The 19,379-nt window shown below is 40.8% G+C and overlaps 1 protein-coding gene across 1 annotated transcript in view; it reads right to left on the reverse strand.

Moving 5' to 3' along the window:
- Positions 1–14,338, reverse strand: part of COG6 (component of oligomeric golgi complex 6) — a 96,668-nt gene extending 82,330 nt beyond the window's left edge. The window contains exons 1-4 of the mRNA XM_063444862.1: positions 14,128–14,338; positions 10,833–10,976; positions 9,906–9,977; positions 1,271–1,329 (exon numbers count right to left, since the gene is read on the reverse strand). Of these exons, the coding sequence (XP_063300932.1) occupies positions 1,271–1,329; positions 9,906–9,977; positions 10,833–10,976; positions 14,128–14,256 (404 nt within the window). The 5' untranslated portion in view covers positions 14,257–14,338. The remainder of the gene's footprint in view (positions 1–1,270; positions 1,330–9,905; positions 9,978–10,832; positions 10,977–14,127) is intronic.
- Between the last annotated feature and the right edge of the window lie 5,041 nt (positions 14,339–19,379).

A 19,379-nucleotide genomic window follows, 5' to 3' on the forward strand; every position in this document is an offset into this window, starting at 1 on the left:
AAACTATACTTTCATGTGCATCATAAACCATCAGAGTCACTGCCGATAAAAATGATAAAGTAGGAGGAAGCATATGCAGTTAGTGGGATAAATTGTTTTTAAGAGCCAGTTAGCTGTCAAGAATGTTCACTCTTGAGAAATGAAAAGACATTGGCCTTTGAAACCTGTAGTATTTCTACTGCAGTAGATTTTTTTTTTTTTTTTTTTTTTAAAGAGAAAGAAATTTCACTACAGAAAAGTCCTGGGTTACGTTACACTAAAATAAATCTGTGAATATCCATGGGGGGAAAAGTCACCTAATTCTTCTACTCATTTACCGCGTACAGTTCTATCCATAAGCTTGTATTTAGTTTTCCCATCGCAAATCATTATTACTATTAGAACATTGAAAAGGGTATAAATACCAGTGTTCCAGCAGTTTGCATCTTTCTCCATCAGTAGTCAATTCTTCCCCTAATACACTTTTAAAGGAAACTCCAGTACCAATACAATACCAAGTACGTGGAAGGTAAGTGCTGAATGTTTTATTATTTTTTTTAAAAATATATATTTATGTTGATGGTAAAAATGACAAATTAATATCTACCACCTGCACATCACCTCTTTTCCTCCCTTCTGCCAAACCTGCAGCTCTCATTTTATCTGTAGTAGTAAAACTCATCAAGCTAACAGTTAATTTGAAACTTTTAGAAATAAATGACATTTTTGCCTGAACAAAAGCCACAACAAGTAGCATGTAAAGCAGTACAAAGACACTTTACCCAAGTGGAGTGCGGCTTGGTTATACATGGAATTGACACAGGAGATACTATAACAAAGTACCATAGTGAAAGGACTTCAGTAATAGACAACCAGTTTGGCGACATGGACACTATTTACTACTCTCTCTTGCCGATTTAGCTGTAATCACAGAAATAAGTAACATTTTATCTACTGAAGAGAGAATTGTCAGTAATTTAAAATGCATGCAAAGTGACATGCAAGGCCAAAGTACCATAATTAGATGCATAACCAACTTTGAGAATTTTTCCAGTTCAGCTACTTTGACCTTAAATTTAAATGTAATTTATAATTCCTCAATTTAGTAAATAAGCCTGTTAATGTGAATCAGTGTCTATCTGCATTGCTACTTATTGTTAGCAGCTTCTTTTGCTTCTGTTGTAAAATAGCGATAGAAAAGTTTAATGTCACATCAAAGCACCTCAGTCCTTTATTCCACCAATGCAATTTGCAACGCAAAATATTTAATGATATGTTTAGTTTCACCTACTTCTCTGCCTGAAGCTTTGTGGTTTTCACAATCAAATCCTGAGTCTGTTCCTTTGATGCCTGAGGACGAAAAAAAAAAAGGAAAATCTGTATTAATTCTTTGTTTTTTCTTTTTTTTAAATAATTGAATCAAAAAAATGTTGATCAAAAGGAGAGAACAATAAACCCCATATGTTTATCTAATTTAACATCTACTCCCTTTGGGAAATGTACTTTAAAGAATGAAATTGTGTTTCCCGAAGAATATAAAAACAATACATAATTACTGATGTATGTATGATGAGCAGAAACATATTAAAACCACCTGCCACGTTACCAAAAAATCTTATTTACCTGCTTCTAATGACTATATTATGAATTATTCATTAAACACAGAAATTCAAACAAATTACTAGCTAACTCAAAAGAAGAATTTTAAAAATTCTACAATAGAATGAAAGGTAGTTTTAAAGAATATGCGGATGATTTCAAAGTACCTTACGAGTATCAAATAGCATTCTGTACAAGTAAAATAATCGTTTTAAGCCCTGCGCTCAAATTCCCACTATTCCTGAATGTCAGCAATGACTATAGTAAACATCAGCCCCAATACATACATTACACAAAGAAAAAAGTTACTTGAGCATTATCCCAAATCCATATGCACATTTAAATAACTTTAAAATTAAATATAGATTTTTTTTTGTATCATTCCAATGGTAATATAAGTGTAAGCACACCTACCATATCAAGGCAACACCTCTTAGGTGAATTCACCTTGTTGTTCAGCTAAAAGATAAAATCTCTACTGGGAGAGGGATATTTTTCTAAACCCCTACACACTTAAAGGGCCCTATAGGCACCCAGTCCACTTTAGCTCATTGAAGTGGTCTGGGTACAGCGTCCCTGCTGCATTTAATGCTGAAATGTTAAACATTGCAGTTCCACATAAACTGAAATGTTTACATTGCAGTACTTTGTCTGCCTCCAGTGGCTGTCTCGTTCACAGCGGACCTTTGGTCCAGTAATTGACACTGGACGTCCTCACGCTGTGAATAAGGACATCCAGCGTCAGATTTTTCCCCATACGAAAGCATTGATTCAATGCTTTCCTATGGGGAGGTCTAATCAGCGTGGGGCATCGGAGGAGGCGGAGCCATGACCCAGCGCAGAGGAACATCGAAAGTAAATAAAGGGATATTAATAAATGAGGCATGAGGAACAGGGGAGGCAGAGGGAGCTATAGTGCCAGGAATACAGCTCTGTACTCCTGGCTCTTATGGTATCCCTTTAAGAGGGAACACATGGGGTGGGCTGCAGCACAGACGTGACAGGTGTACTAACACTGTAATGAAACCAGACATTGCAGCCAGCCCTGCATGATCACACTGATCAGACACCCTTTTTCCACCCTGTCGGGATGTTGCAAGGTGAAAACACCTTCCAACTGCACATGTGTAAATCTGTCCAGCATTCCCAATGCACTTTCCCAGCATTCTTAGGGTTGTTAAATCATTGTTTGTTTGCTTTTTAGCAGTTTGACAAAACACAAGGGTCTACCTGTACCCAAGCACTGGTTAATGCCTTAAGCTCGAATAAAGTAGAAATTCCACTTCCTTATTATCTGACCAAAAAGGTCACTGCACTAGAAAGGGAGGAGTGTAATAATAAGATTCAAATAAAAGTAAATGCAGATATCCAAAAACATTTGGAATCAAAATTATTTAACCCCCTTTAGAAAGCAGGTATATTGTTAAAATGTACAGACTTTGAGTTGTTTGCAATGACTAAATCAAACAAAAGCAATTGAAATAGCTCAACACAACAAATGCTTTAAGCATTTTCCCCAAAATCAACTGAAAATGCAACTTATGACTTCTCTAGTCAAAATTATTAAATACTTGAATTGAAGAATCCCTCAAAAACAGCATAAATATGCAAAACAGGTGTTGTCTCAAGCACACTCGATGCAATTTATCAAGAAATTCAATAGTTGCACCAGGTGTGCTTGAGCTGGAACACTTGAAATACCTGAACTGACTTGGGATTTGTTGAGTGTCACGTTTGACTGTATGTTAGAAATATGACTAAATCAAAATAAGGGTCCACAAAGTTAAGAGAAGAGATCATCTCTTTCACAAACAAGGAACAGGATAAAAAAAAAAATATAGAGAAGGCAGTGAATGTTCCAAGATACACAGTTGAAAACATAGTTGGCAAGTTCAAAGTTAAAGGAATGGTGATTACACTACCTGGACACGGCAGGAAAAGGAAGCGGTCAATGGCTGCCAACAGATTTCTGAGAAGGCAGGTTGTGAAAAACCCTTGGGTTACTGCAAAAGATCTGCAGCCAGACTTGGTGTAAACAGGGGTTGAATAATTTTGATTGCAAGTGTAAGTCCACTCAGTATATCGACTCACTGTGTGTGGAAGTTTTTCTTTGTCGGAACTGGATATACCTTCCACCCTACCTGAACTGTTTTGAGATTATTTATGAAAAGATGTCACTCTCACCAAGTTTTTATTAATCTACTCTATCTGTCCCGGGCCACCTCTACATTAATTGGTTGATCAACATTCATCTATCCAGAAAAGTACATTTAAACAGTTAATCTTGTGGCCTGGATGTGGCTTTTTATAATATAAAGAAACCCCCATTTTTAATGCACAACACAGAAGAATGTATGCAAAAAAATACTTGCTTATTTTTGTACTAGCAGAGTACAGAGATTAGAGATGTGAAAGTCTCTAGCTGATGAACATTCGTGAGTAAATCACCTATAACGCTGTCAAACAGTCTGTCTGCATAGTGTGCATGAGAACAAGCTGTCTAGAACATTTCAAAACCATCTGTGAACAGGCTCAGTACTACTAAGAGCTGCACGGGTTTTACAGGAACTTGAAGTTCAGTTATTAGCTTTTGAAAGTTTAACTGCAACTCACACAAACCTTTTTTAAATGCTGCCTGAGGCGTGGATTATTGTGTTACTGGACACAGAAGGTTATAAAGCAGGGAAATAAATTAAGCTGTGAGATCACATTTTCAGGTACAGCACCCAGCAAGAAGAAAGCATTTAAAATGCATGGGATGGTGCGGGGTTAAGATGCATTTGGGCCACAAGCTTAAATGTCCTCAAAAAACCATTGCAGAATGACAGGCTTAATTCAAGATTTGCTTTACTGCCAACAAACCAACCAAAACTTTGAATGTCCTAAGAGGTTCACATGTGTTTGGGAACCCTGCTTAGAGTCAAAGCTTTTAAAGAAATCTTAAGGTGACCTAGTGAAAGCAATTTATGTTATCTGAGCTCTAAACACAGAAAACACCTCCAAAATTACTATGTTGATTCCTCTTATCATGGCACCGATTAGGATCGAAAGAACATAGCCAGACCACCTTACATTGCATTTTCATGGGCTTGAATTAAAATTGCTTTTGTATTCCCAAACCCAAGAAACAAATATAATCTGATCTGACTATTTGTAAAACAAATGAAGTCTGTTTGTCTAGCTGTCAATAAAGGATACTTCAGCATAGCTGAGCAACCATGTCTGTGTAATAAGGCCAGAGAGAACACACTGCTCACTCAGAATCCAGGAATTATACAGTAAATGCCTGTGAAATTAAGAGCACTGTCAGAACTTGCCAAAATCCTGTGGAGATCATAGTGGTATGGTGGATCAGTCTCTATGACAGCTGGATGAAATATTCCAACACTTCTTGGCAGATGTGGAGAAACAACCTCATAGAGAGGTGAAGAGGGAAGAGCTGGGAGCCGGGAGCTGAGAAGTCCTCTCTCGGGCATAGCCTATGCTGCTTGCTTACCTAGGTCGAAGGCCACCAGGGGTTTGTCCCCGAAGCATCGCCGGAAGACTGTCTGCCAATGGTGGGGACCGAATACCTAGACCTTCTGTTGCACCTGATTTGGCTTGGACTTGCACACATAGAGCCCCCGAGCCCGTGGCTCACAAATGCTAGCTTTCACACAGGCCTGGGGCTTGAGGAGGACATCACCTTATCCCCACCGCACCATTGCCCTTTGCTACATCAATATTCCAACACTCTCCCTGCCCAGTATAGGAATTTGCTGAACATGGTCCTCTTAGTCTGTATTTCCCACATCCTTCTCTACTGCTTCTAGGCACCATCTGTGGGAGTCACCATGTGATACTCACTGTTATGTTATACTTTATTTTATACGCCTTAAGTTTGATTTAAGTGGTTTACTAAACATGATTATCTAGTTCTAGTTACAGTCAGTATGTCTCATTAGCATCCTTGTTTTTCGTTAAGTTTACTGATTTGTTACCAGCTTAGACATGTCAGCCAAGCTTGTGTTTGTATGCGGATTTCTATTGTACATCATAAAAATGTGCAATTATAAGGATGGCTACATAACACCACTATGTGTATATGCCTTCAATCTATGTGTTCTTCTTTGTCAATTTCTACTCCTGCTTTGCTGTTGTGGATATGGGGGTTGCTTCTATATAATATTGCACAATAAAAAATAATGAATGGAAAAAAAATAAATATATATATATATATATATATATATATATATAGTATATAGTGTTACCCAGCACACACACTCAAAATCTTGAAAAAAATGCCGGGTGCTTAATAAGCCATAGCCAAAAAAAACATAGAAAATAGTAAATAAAGGCTTGCACTCACGGTCTGTAGATAGGTAAAATATTTCTTCTTTATTTCAATTCATTTAAAATATGGTTGCTGCCATCATCAACGTTTCAGCCACCTCTGTGGCTTTCATCAGGATCAATTCAGCATAAATAACCTATACATAAATAACCTATTTCCAACTCTGCTATATTGCGCTTAACATCTATCTTAAAATCTGATCTGGTAGATGTTAAGCGCAATATAGCAGAGTTGGAAATAGAACACTCAGTATTACTAGCCTCCAGTGAAGGCGCCAAGATACAGCAGCAGCTCAAGATGGAAGTACTCAAGTATAAAACTGAGTTGGTGAAATTTAAAAAACAGAAGTTTGAGAGAGTACAGCAAGACTACCACGATCATCGAGTATACCGATGGCTTGCAGGTGATCGCCCTCCTAGACCTAGAAGGTTTATGAAGAGAATTGTGCGCCCCAACATCCCCACGGTGGATATTACATCAGGGGAGTCAGCATCTGAGAGTGATGTACAATCAGAACCCACTCCTTTTTTAGGGAAGGTGGGCACAGGGACTATGACCAGAAGCAGAAACCGAGGAGACGAAGACATAGGATCAGGAGAGGTCGTAAGATCAAACCCGGCGCCCAAGGGGAAACCGCCGCTCAGGAGGTAAATCCCATTTTCAATCTCTCCCGAAGACCCCTCAGCTCTATTGAAATAAGCATTTTAAGCAAGGGGCTGTCGTTTATACCCACATGTGGCCCTAACATATTCAAATGGAGCACTGAATTATTTCAATTTGGGAGACAAATGAGACTTAAGGAGTTTTTTCAAAACACTCCAATACAGCAGTCATCTATGTCTGAGACGGGAACCGGTAGATTCAAGACCAGGTCTACATTTGATCCGCACAGTACCAAACACACTATTAAAACTTTTTTATCGTCTACTGCTAAGATGTCCCAGGATATTTTTTCTCGCAGACTTAAACCACAGCACAACATAACCAAACAAGAGCGATCTTTACTCAAAGAACTGTCTAACGATTCCACCATAGTTATCCGCCCCGCGGATAAGGGAGGCGGTATCGTCCTTATGGACTATGGACATTATTCTGATGATTTGAAAAGACAGCTGATGGACAGGGATACGTATTTCCAGTTAAAGGGAGATCCCACGGCAGAAATACAGAAGAAACTGGTAGACATATTGGATATGTCTTTAAGAGCCGGATATATAGATATAGAATTATATCATTTTTTGAACAAAACCCACCCCCGCACTCCAGTGATATACAGTATTCCAAAAATACACAAAAATGCTCAGAGACCACCTGGGAGACCCATCGTCTCAGCCATTGACGGCATACTTGAACCTATTGCACAGTGGCTAGATTTTCTTTTTAAAGATCCAGTTGAAGCCCTGTATACTTGTGTCAAAGACACACAGTCTTTATTACTACATCTTAAAGCCTTGACGTTTGAAGATACAACACCGATTTTTATCACCATGGATGTATCCAATTTATATACAGTCATCCCCAATACAGAAGGGGTAGAGGCGATGCGGCAAGTATTATGTAACACATCATTATACCAAGGCCCCCCTATAGAAGCTGCACTTGAGCTATTATTGTTTATTTTGAGTAACAACTATTTCAGATTTGAAGATAAATGGTACCTACAGACAGCGGGAACCTCTATGGGTTCGGCAGTAGCACCAAGATATGCGAATGCATACATGTATATGTATGAAATACAACATATACTAACCCCATATGCAGGATCAATAATGGGGTACTATCGCTACATTGATGATCTGCTTATAATTTGGAACGGCACGGCAGAACAAGCTCAGAATATGGTGGATACACTGAATCAGTTGCCTACACCGATCAGGTTCACTTCTAACATTAGTGAACATGCAGTCCAATACTTGGATTTGGAACTGTCTTATGGATCTAAAGGAGTTGAATATACCTTGTTTTCAAAACCAACTGACAGAAACACCCTACTGCACGCTCAGAGTGCACACCCGTGGGCTTTGAAAAAATCTATACCCAAGGCGCAATATCAAAGGGTAATACGGAACAACTCAAATGCTGATACAGCAGAGATACAATTGAAATCAATGACCCAGAAATTTGTGAATAGAGGCTATGCAGATAAAGTGCTGCAAGAAGCACTCATTCAAGCCAGATGTGCCCCAAGTAAGGATAAGGCTCACTCTTCACAGCGTATGGTGTTCCCATTGACCTTCCACAACTCTGCAGACAAGGTTACAGCACTAATCAAGGACAATTGGAAGATGGTATCCACGGATGACTCTCTGCCCAAGATCTTTAAGGAACCGCCAATGATCTGCTATAGAAGAAATCAAAACCTACGTGATATGTTGGTACACACGGATCCAGTGGACAGTTACACGAAGACATTGAAGTCCAACATACGCGGTTGTGTACGTTGTCTGGGGTGTGTAACTTGTGGACATATGATCCCATCTAAGAAGTTTTGCCATCCTCATACCAACAAAACGTATGACATCAGGCACACCATTACCTGCAAGACACCCTATGTCATCTATAAGCTCATGTGCCCATGTGGGCTTTATTATGTGGGTAAGACGGAAACCCCCATCTGTGAACGTATACGTGGCCACCGGTCAAGTATCAGGCTGGCCTATCGAGATGGCCAATCTGACAAACCGGTGGCCAAACATTTCTTGGAGAAAGCACATCCATTATCCTCACTCAAATTTGTGAGTATAGACCATGTACCTTGCCCTAAAAGGGGTGGTAACAGGGGTCGGATGCTGCTCCAAAAAGAAGCGTTTTGGATTTATCAGTTAGGAACCGTGGCTCCGAAAGGGTTAAATGAAAATATCCCATATTATGCATTTATTTAACTCCTATAGCTTGTATCAATTTTTATAGTGTATTATTTATCATTAAGTTATGTATTGTGATTTATATTGTACTCGGGTAATTGCTCTCATTATATAGAGAGATATGTACAATGAGGTATTAACATTTTTTCACCTATTATATTTACCCTGCATATTTTGTTTTGATATATTTTTTTCGTTATGTAGCATGTACACTTGTATCACAAGTCGTGGGGTAGTATATCCCACACTGCAACGGATGTTACTTGCACGGGTGGTATTTATACAATAGGCAGATTTATAACCACAGGCACATTGATTATGTTTATAATCATGTACTGCAACACAGCGGTTCATATATCTAGGACACGGTTCTTGGGTCATATATATACCTCTTATCTTCTATGGCTATCCATCACATTCATTACTTAGTTCTGCATCACTGCGGAACATACACTGCTTCTTGGATGATATAAATATATTTTTCTATTCCCATACATGTTTAAGATTATACAGCATACGCTGTTTAGGTCATAGATTTTGGGCACATTGTTGTCACGCAGGTGTATCTCAGTATGATAGCACACTGTCTAAGACCTTTCACCATTTCTTTGCTCAGCCTGCAGATTGTGGACACAGTATGTTGCTTAGCAACTATAGACACAAAGCACGTCACAGCACGTATTACGTGCACGTACAGTGGGAGGAGTCTCAGCGGGTGTGCGCGCGCATACCCGGAAGGGCTATAGTACACGGTCCACACGTTTTCACTGCACCTGGGTGAGTTTTACCAATTAGATTCACCTATATATTGTTGGTATGTTGTCATTGTACTTATTGTTCTGTTACCCTGAGGAAAGTCCCGAGCTGGGACTGAAACGTTGGTCTCTCTTTTAACTCTTGTTTAATAAAATTTTGGATTTTTACAAGACCGGTGAGCGGCAGTTTTTTGCAGCAATATTTCCATTGGAGTTCATGCCAGCACCCGGCGAATTGGATACATAACTAAGCGTGAGTGCGGGGGATTATCTAGTATATTATATATATATATATATATATTAATTTAATTCACGGCTTTCATTTTAAAATCAGCCAATGAGATATCGTCATTCTAATACAATATATGCTCTTACCTTTAATCGACTGGTCATGTCCTGGCAACAGTTACTCATTGCTTGAACATCTTCATTTATACTTTCAAGCTCCTGAAAAATGAACAGTTTGTGAATGTTTGAAATGAAATTCCAATTTCTGTACTATATTGGAATAAATAACAATTCTGGTTGTCAGTCCCAGAGCTAGCTACTCTAAAAAGACCCATCCTCTTTTAAAGGGACACTATAGGCACTCAGATCACTTCATCTCAATGAGGTGGTCTTGGTGCCAAGCAACCCTTAACCCTGCAGTTTAAAACATTGCCTTTCCTGGAGGAACAGCAATATTTACATTGCAAGGTTTAAACGAGCACTATAGCGCATTTTTCATCTGTGTGTACCTTTGAGTCCTGAGTGCATTGTTCCTTGATATATATATTATAATAATAATATCCAGTAATCATACACTCAGGACTTCAAGGTATGTGATTCTCCAGCATAACTTACAATGCAAATAGGGAGAGTACTTAAGCACTTAGGGGTCTAAACTTTCCTGGAGGGGCATTCAATGTTTCGGTCCATTTCAGGGACCTTTATCAAGACAATGTGCATAAAATAAACCACAAGTTAAATAGAGAGACATGCATTCAAAAAGAGACAAGAACATCCATCAACCTGTGATCCCACCCACAATAATAGAATGCAGATGTAAACATAATAATAACAGCGCTTTAAAGAAAATGTAAAACGTGAGAATTTTACAGGGTGAGTTATCTAATTATTACGAGATAACGGAGAAGATATCCGACCTGGAGGCTGTCAGCTCATTGGCATCCAAGCCAGGAAAACAAAGAGATAAGTGAGAATGAGCAGGTAATATTACAAAATTGCCATATTCACTTATTTCACCCAGAGGTTTCAATATAGACTCCATTCAAAAATCATAATAGAAAAAAAAAATCTTACCTCCTTAACATTTTTGAAAATAGCAACAAACTCTTCATTTATAGATAAGCTGCGCCTTTCTATATCACCACGTAGATTTCTGCGACTTCTAAGGCTATTTTCTGTAAAGAAACTGGAGAGGGCTTTAAGGGCTTCTAGCATTTCCTGCAAAGAAGATAAAATTTAAAACATAATTACAGGATGTTGGAAATTAGCAGCATATTGCAGGTATATTCCTCGGTCAGATTGCGAGCTTACACAGGACGTTATATAACCTGGCCTTGTCATGTATTTCATAATAAAATCTGTTTTGCATTCATCAAGGTTTTTGCCCTGTTTGGTTTGTTTTTTTTACGGCTTACTGGAATATCGGTTTGTGCGAAGGCTTTGTATGGCTATTTAACTGAACACCATTGGCACAAGATTTGGACCATAGTAGTAAATACAAGTCAGTTGTGGTGTGCCGAAACCGACGAATAGTTTTGCATGCTAAAGTAAAAAGGAGAACATTTGTTTTTGGCAGCTAAATAAACAAACACATGAACTAAAGCACATGCACTTTAATTATGAGGTTCGCTTACATCCAAAAAATGGAATTTCTATTTAAACCAGTATCCCTTCATATATAGTATTGGTAATATAATAATAATAAAAAAGGAGCTTTTCCACTGTTTCCTATGGCCACCTCTAGTGGCTGACACTCAGACAGACACTAGTGGCTCTTTTTGGTGGATCCTGCAATCTTTACAGGACCACTGGAGGCATTGCATCTCTATGAGAAGATGCTGACTGGCACAGCATAACAATAGCCGCACATGAGCACTAGCCACCAATGCTTCCTATGGGGAAGCAATGGTTTGGCTGAGATCATCGGTAATGGAAAGGAGGGGTGGAAGCCACAGCAACACATGGTGGGGTACTAAAGGTAAATAACATGTATTTCTTTTTCTATTTCTCGGGGCACCTAAATATATAGGAAAACACAGTTAGGAATACAAACATGTATTCCCAAAGTTAGAGTTTTCCTTTAATATGTTGAAAACACGCACAATTATTTGCTAAAGGGTGAATTGCTGGGAAGGCAAAGTGAATTAATTTAAACTTTGCACAAATAAATACAGAGTATAACATGGAGTGGAGTGATGATACATTAGAAATACATATTCAAAGGCAGTAAGAGGTGCTGTTGTACGGCTGATGATGCCAAGCTATGAAATTGTATGTAACAAAAATAATCAAAAGTAGTGAGAGTAGTGTGATCATGGATGTCAGTATAGGCATGAATTTAAAGGAACACTATAGGGTCAGAACACAAACATGTATGCCTGTCCCTATAGTGTAAAAAACACCATCTAGCCTCCATGACACTTATTTGCCCCCCCTAAATATGGTAAAAAAAAAAATTTATTCCAGCCTGCTGGTGCTGGCTCTGCCTTGACCGGCCTCATTGGCGGACATTATGTGAAATGGTGATCTCAGCCAATCATAATGCTTTCCCATAGCAAAGCATTAGATTGGGTGAGACTGTCAAGGAAGTGGTACAGGGGCAGAGCCAGCACAAGTCAAACACAGCCCTGGCCAATCAGCATCTCCTCATAGAGATGCATTGAATCAGTGCATCTCTATGAGGAAAGTTTTGTGTCTACATACAGAGGGTGGAGACACTGAATGTCAGTGCTGCACATTGTGCCCCAGGAAGAACCTCTAGTAGTCATCTGAGGAGTGCCCAGTGGAGGTATCCCTAGGCTGTAATGTAAACACAGCATTTGCTCTGCAAAAAGCCTGAAGGGAATAATTATACTCGCCAGAACAAATACAACTAGAAAAGCTACAATTTTTGGGGAAATTGTGAGAAGTGTTCTTGCCTCCACCAGTAGTTTACAACTGGAGTGAGCGGGGTAACTTATTATTTATTTATATAGCACATTTAATTGCAACGTTGTTGCTCAAAGTGCTTCACAGTTACATTAAACCATACATTTATAAAAACATTAGCAGGTGTACAAAAGGCCCTGTCTATGACATCACTTGCTGCTCCAGCCTGGCACAGGTCAGAGTATTTTGGCGGTTGCCATCTTCAAACGGTCGTATTTTAAAAACTATAAATCCTACAGTGAAGAGCTTTATATTGTGAGAATCACAAGACCCAGACCTACATTTTGATGTATAGTATGTCTCTGAGATATTAACAATGAAGGCACAGTCGCAGTTTAGAAATTGCCCTTCAAATTTGAGTTAGTTAGAGTGGAGTTTCAATGAATGTCAATGGACGGCGTGAGTTGCAAACAAATGGTCATATTGTGAAAACTATCAGGATTATGGCTTAGCTGTGGACATTTTTAGTGGCAGCCGGGATAGCTGAACGTTTTGATATAAGATTTGTGTAGTTGGGCCTGAAAATGAGGGAGTGGTGGCAGTTTAGAAATAATGTCCTGATTTTTCAGCTTTTGCCAGCTCCCACTCTAGCTTTGCCATTCATTCCTATGGGACAAATTTCGCCGCAAGAACGACGATATTCCAAGAACCATTCGGCGAAACGTTCCACAAAGTATAGCAATCCGATCGGGAACAATCTGCACGTTTTGGTATATTTTTGTCTATGTAGTGTAAAAACTGTGGGAGGAGTTAGGGTGGCAAATTTGGCTATAATAATAATATTATATGTGAGATAACATTAAGTGGTCTTGCTATGCAAGAACACTTAATAAGCTGTAGTTGTTCTGGTGACTATAGTGTCCCTTTACATTTTTAGTCTAAACAAAAGGTGAATAGAAAATATAAGGAACATCATTTTTTTTTTAGTTTAGCTATTGCAGCCTGAAATATGATATTCATTTGCATTTCGAATTTCACACATTTTAGTGAATAACCATGTGAACTGTAAATTTTAACCAAGATGTGACTATACCTAAGCTGGACACATTTTCCAACAATGTAGTGTTTAGTGAATTTGTGGTTTATTCACTACACAACTGAAGTGCAGTGGGAGAATTTAGCTGGGTTTTATTTTCCAATTAGGCTATGTTGGCCTAAAATTTCAAGTTCACTGGAGAATTTCTGTCCATTATTGATTCTTTGAGTAACCCTGTCAATCTCAGTACAAGCACTATCTGGGCTTGTTTCTGTAAACCTGTCCACTACTTGCACAGCAATGAACACTCAACCTGACAGTGATAAAATCTCGATAAAATAAGTTTTTAGTCCTTAATATGCAATATAATACTTTTCCCTGATACAAACTGTATTAACAATATAATTTATATATCTGGTACCTTACTTCCTGTAAACATAACCAGGAGAGCTGAGCACCTCTCACCTTGTCATTGTCCAGGCGGGTCTCCAGGATCTTATTGAGTTTCCTTGACAGTGGGTTGGAGGTCTGGGAAGAAGTGGAAGAATTAGAAAGGGCTGCACTGCCTCCACTCAGGTCTAAGTCAGCCATCATCGCTGGTTATGCAGGCAGACTGTACACCACCTCCTTACAGTCACAGTCTGAGCCGTGGAACGCAGACGTGGATCCCAGTGACACGCACAACAGGACCAACACGGACTTCCGGGTAAACAGCCAATCAGATCGAGCGACACGTCACCACGTGCGACAGGCATGCCATTCCCAGCAGGGTGAGAGCTCCCTCTCATTCAGGGACATAGCTGTTTAGTGGTGATGGTTTTCAATCCTTCACCCTATTCGTAAAATTACAACAGCTCCCATTCATTCTAGTTAGGTATACACTAAAATGTGAATTGTTAGAAATTCAAGGGAATATTATATTTCAAGCCACAATAGCCACACTAGAAAAAATGTACACTATGGGCACAGGGTAGATTGTATACTAACACTGTAAATATGGTATCATTGTCATGTACATCAATTCATAAACATATGTAAATACATTTATATAAATTTGCCAATAAGGACAGTGGTCTTTTTTTCTACAATTTACCAATACCCTGAAATATTTATGTTGTAGAACATGTCCATAACAAACACGACTTCTAACTCATACTTCTTCCCAAGTGTGTGTGATATATATGTGTGTGTACTCTTAATCATTTATTATAAAAATACCCATGTGTGACCTATACCATAACTCCCAAGTGTCTCTATGTAGGAAGAACAGTCCCTAATTTCAGCCCAAATGCAGATCTGTCCCTCTTTTCTTTCCTAATGTCCCTCTTTTCCAGGAGCTCATTTGGTTTGTGAATGTATAACGGAGCCTAACAGCAATAATGCACTCATTTTTCTTTAAACTAGAATAAATGTTTTTTTTTTTTTTTTTAAATAAGTCTGTGTATATAAGATACCTTCCTGCCCCCAAATTATATGGAAACAGGTGGGTGGATAAAAGTATGGAAATAATGATTTGTGTGTTAGTGTGTATGTATATCTGTGTTGGAATTTGTGTGTCAACGTGTATGCATATCTATGTCAGTATGTGTGGCAGTAGTTGTGTTGTTGTGGTGCTGCCGTAAAGATAGGTGCCCCTTTGGAGGTGACCACAGGAAAGCACACATTGAACAGTCTTTGGAAGCAGTTTAAGCTGTAAGTATTGCAAGTTAGCATGTAAAACTTCCATGTTAAAAGTAGTGTAAGACCGATATTGGGGTACTGTAATCTAGTGGTGTGCTTAACACAATATGACCATATGGTATAACTGAATCCCCATATTTGTTTGCTAAGATATGTGATTTTAAGTACACTTGTAAAATGTAGAATAGTATTTTTGTTTTTGTGTGTGCATTGTACCTTTAACTGTATTTAGTATGTTTGTGTGTCTCTGTGTTAGTGTTTATGTGTATCTGTGTTAGCATGTGTGTGTGTCAGTGTGTATGTGTCAGTATGTGTGTGTGTCTGTATGTGTGTGTGTCAGTGTGTATTTGTATCTGTATCAGTAAGTGTGTGTATCTGTGCTTGTGTCAGTTTGTATGTGTATCTGTATCAGTAAGTGTGTGTATCTGTGTGTCAAGGTGTGTGCGTGTATCAGTGTGTGTGTATCTGTGTGTCATGGTGTGCATCTGTGTGGGATTGGCAATTGGTAGATCCCCGGGTGGCATAGCATTGATGGAATTGTACTACAGAAAGGGATCTACCTTTTAGCAACTCTTGAACTAGAGGGGGGTCCAAAAATCTTTCCTGCACCAGGGCCCTCTCTACATTAGTTCTGCTACTCTCCTTAGCCAATGTGAACCCTAACTCTTTGCCATAACAGACATTTGCATATAGATTTCCCCAGTTCAGTGCAACTGTGAGCACTTTATACTTGGTGATTGCAGTATGAGAGTGTACTTACTTCTGTTATATAATAATATAAGTGTATCCTCTTCCAATGCGGCAAAACCTGGAGGGGCTGAGGGAGCATTTGCCCTGGGTGCCGGAGGAAGAGGGGCACTGCACGGGCGTCAACCACCCATACCGAAGCAGTAAACGCAGATACTCACACCTGTTCCACCAGCACAACCATGCCTTCAAATTATCTACTGCCAGAACCACCAGGGAATCTGCTCCAGCCTCCACTCCTCCCCTGCCACCAGTGTCCAGAAAGTTAGGACTCAGGAAGCAGATTTGGTTACTGTGTGTAACTGTGCAGAGGTTACTGTGTGTAACTGTGCCCCCCCAGCTCCCTGGGGTACACACTGCCGCTGGGGAGGAAGGACTGCACCTTCGGCTCCCTGGGGCACACACTGCCGCTGGGGAGGATGGACGACACCATCAGCTCCCTGGGGTACACACTGCCGCTGGGGAGGAAGGACTGCACCTTCTGCTCCCTGGGGCACACACTGCCGTTGGGGATCCGGGCCGGAATTTAATAGTTCTACATAGTCCATCTCCAGCCCTTGTTCCATGGCAGCGAAACGGCGGAGGTCTTGTCCCAGTCCAATAGATCTCGGGCCCTGTAACATCTCACTCCGGTAATGCATGATAGCCCAGTACCGTGACTCTGCTGGACTGCCGAAGTCGACGTCTTCTGTTAGGGCCTTCCACAACAGGCCAGGGCTAGTGTAGTGATCCCCCTCCGGCTGGATGCCCTCTGCCCTCCACGTCTCTGGCTGGACAGTGTACCACCACAGTGCCCGGTATGAGACGTCCAGGCTCAGTTCCCTTTCCACGAGGTACTCAAGTTGTCTTACCCGCTCCCCTCCGGGTTGGTCCCCCAGAAGCGGCATCCGCCAGGCCATTTGTTCCTCCAACAGGTATGCGGTACCAGGAAAGCGCTGCTGCCGTTGATACTGGACTTCTTCCCGGGCATCATACCATAATCTTATCCGGGCATTATCTCTCCATTCTAATTCACTCTCTTCCTCAGGTGTGTGTGTTGCCCAGGTGTGCGTGTTGCCCATTTTCCCAAAATCCTTCGTAGATAGGGGCGCTGTACGGGTACTGGCGTTGCCCTCACTTTGTAATCCAGGAATAGTGTTGTCTGTAGCTGTCCCTCTGGTTGTAGGAACGATCCCGCCGCTTGCCACCAATTGTAACGGACCGTTTCACTTACAAGAGGATAAAACCCAGTTTAGGCGATAATCCCCTTTTTGAGAGACAGGCACAGCTACTGCAGAACACCAAACTCCCGAACTGGATACAAGATAACACTCCGAACTGGAACAGCTGAACAAGAAAAGCATACAATCCGCTTACACTCCTGGCAGTCAGCTTACAATCCAATTCCCCCCAAGAACGAGACGACACTTCATTTTGAGGGTTAAACAGGAACTCTGGACTGGGACACCCAGTCTGGCTTTTATTACAATAATCCACATACAGGCCACACCCAGGGGGAGGCATAAAATAACCAATCCGAGATATGGTACAACCCACACATCCCCTCCCCTTAGCCTGAGAGATAATCCACTTATTATACAGTTTAAAACATAACTTTTACACAATATCTGTAACTTCAAAACCATACATCCTATTCGCATAAAAATACATATTCACAATCAATCCATTCGGGGGAACAACATACTCAAAAATTGCATGAATCAGACCAGGGGTTCAAGAGTTAGTAAAAGTATCTTTTGGGCCCTGGCTTGCAGCATGGCACAATCTGGCTCAAACAGAAGTAAAACATCCCCCACAATGCATCCCGGCTTCCTCCCTTCTGCCCTGGAGATAATTGGAGAAGTAATCCAATTATCTAGGACTAGAGTCAGACTCCATTAACCACATGGTTACAAAAAGTGTTGCGGTCACCGGCCCGCCGAGCCTCACGGTCGTGCCCGACCGGCACGACCGCTCCGACTACACGAGCTCACCTGCTCGTCGGCGAGCCGGGAACCGCGCACGTAGTTCTCCCGGGCATCGCGCCCAGATCCAAGATGGCGCCGACCGCGTGGTCGCGTCTATTGCTAGCCCCGCCCCCGAGAATTATACCAACGTGTGCGTGACGTCACGACGTCAACGCACACGCACGTTTTGGGGTCAGAGGTCGCCCTCTGACCAATCATAGCCTAGAGAGGGGTATTTAAACCCCTAGCTTTCCCCATTACTTTGCCATGTCGTGGTTTCAGTTTCCTGGTTTCCTGAGAGTGCTGATTCTGTGTTTCTGATTTCCTGGTATCCTGATCCTTGGCGTTTCCCTGGTTATTCTGATCTCTGGTTTCCCTGACTTGGCTTGTTTTATCGGTATTGAGTATTTTCTGGCTTCCTTGACCTCGGCTTTCCCTTTGACCATTCTCTGTCTCTAGCGTATTAGTCCGGCCATTCTAAGGTCCGGTTTACGCTCTATCCTATTATTTTCCTTTTCTTACTTATGTATATGTTTACATAAGTTCTGCGTGCTGGACCACATTACTAGTCGTGACAAAAAGACAGTAAAAGACATAAAATTACATACTGATACATTTAAAACATAAAACACACATTTCTACATATCCCCAGTTTAACTGAACACATAAATACCTACATAATATTTAAGACAGTATTACTGTGATATGTTACAAAGTCTTAAAGGGACATTAGTCCCAAAAGTCCCAATATGTCCATCGCTGAATTTAAAGGGCCAGTAGCAGCAATATAAATTATTACATGCCCAAATATAGTGTTTATAGAGCAATATGTCCAGGGGCCGTAATCGCAGGGCAGGAGGCTAGCAACCAGGCTTCTCCAGTTCACAGTGGCGAAGTTGGTTTCGCCACAGACACAAAGGGTCTGGGAGAGAAGGAGACACACAAAGGGGCTAGAGGGAGTAAGACACAAAAAAGGGGGATTGTAAGAGATACACAAGGGAGGTGTAAGACACACAATGGGGAAAAATAGGGGATAAGATACCCTAAAGGGGGTAACAAATTTAAAAAAGGGGATAAGACACAAAAGGCGGGTTTAGAGACACACAGGTGAAGATGCTTTTGGGTGGGGGGCCAAAATCAACTTCGCCTGGGTACCCAAAAATCCTTGCAACGGCCCTGCCTAAATCATGTTAAAATGGCCAATGTCTCTGCCTGCTTGCCTGCCGCTGAAGCAGACACAGAATCTCTTGGCTGTCGCTTGGCTGTGGAGTCAAAGGGAGGGGGAATGGAACGGTCGCTCACTGGGTGACAGGGAGTGAGAGCTGATGCATCCAGGGGGTGGGG

This window comes from Pelobates fuscus, chromosome 1, assembly GCF_036172605.1.
Source record: "Pelobates fuscus isolate aPelFus1 chromosome 1, aPelFus1.pri, whole genome shotgun sequence".
NCBI lineage: Eukaryota > Metazoa > Chordata > Amphibia > Anura > Pelobatidae > Pelobates > Pelobates fuscus.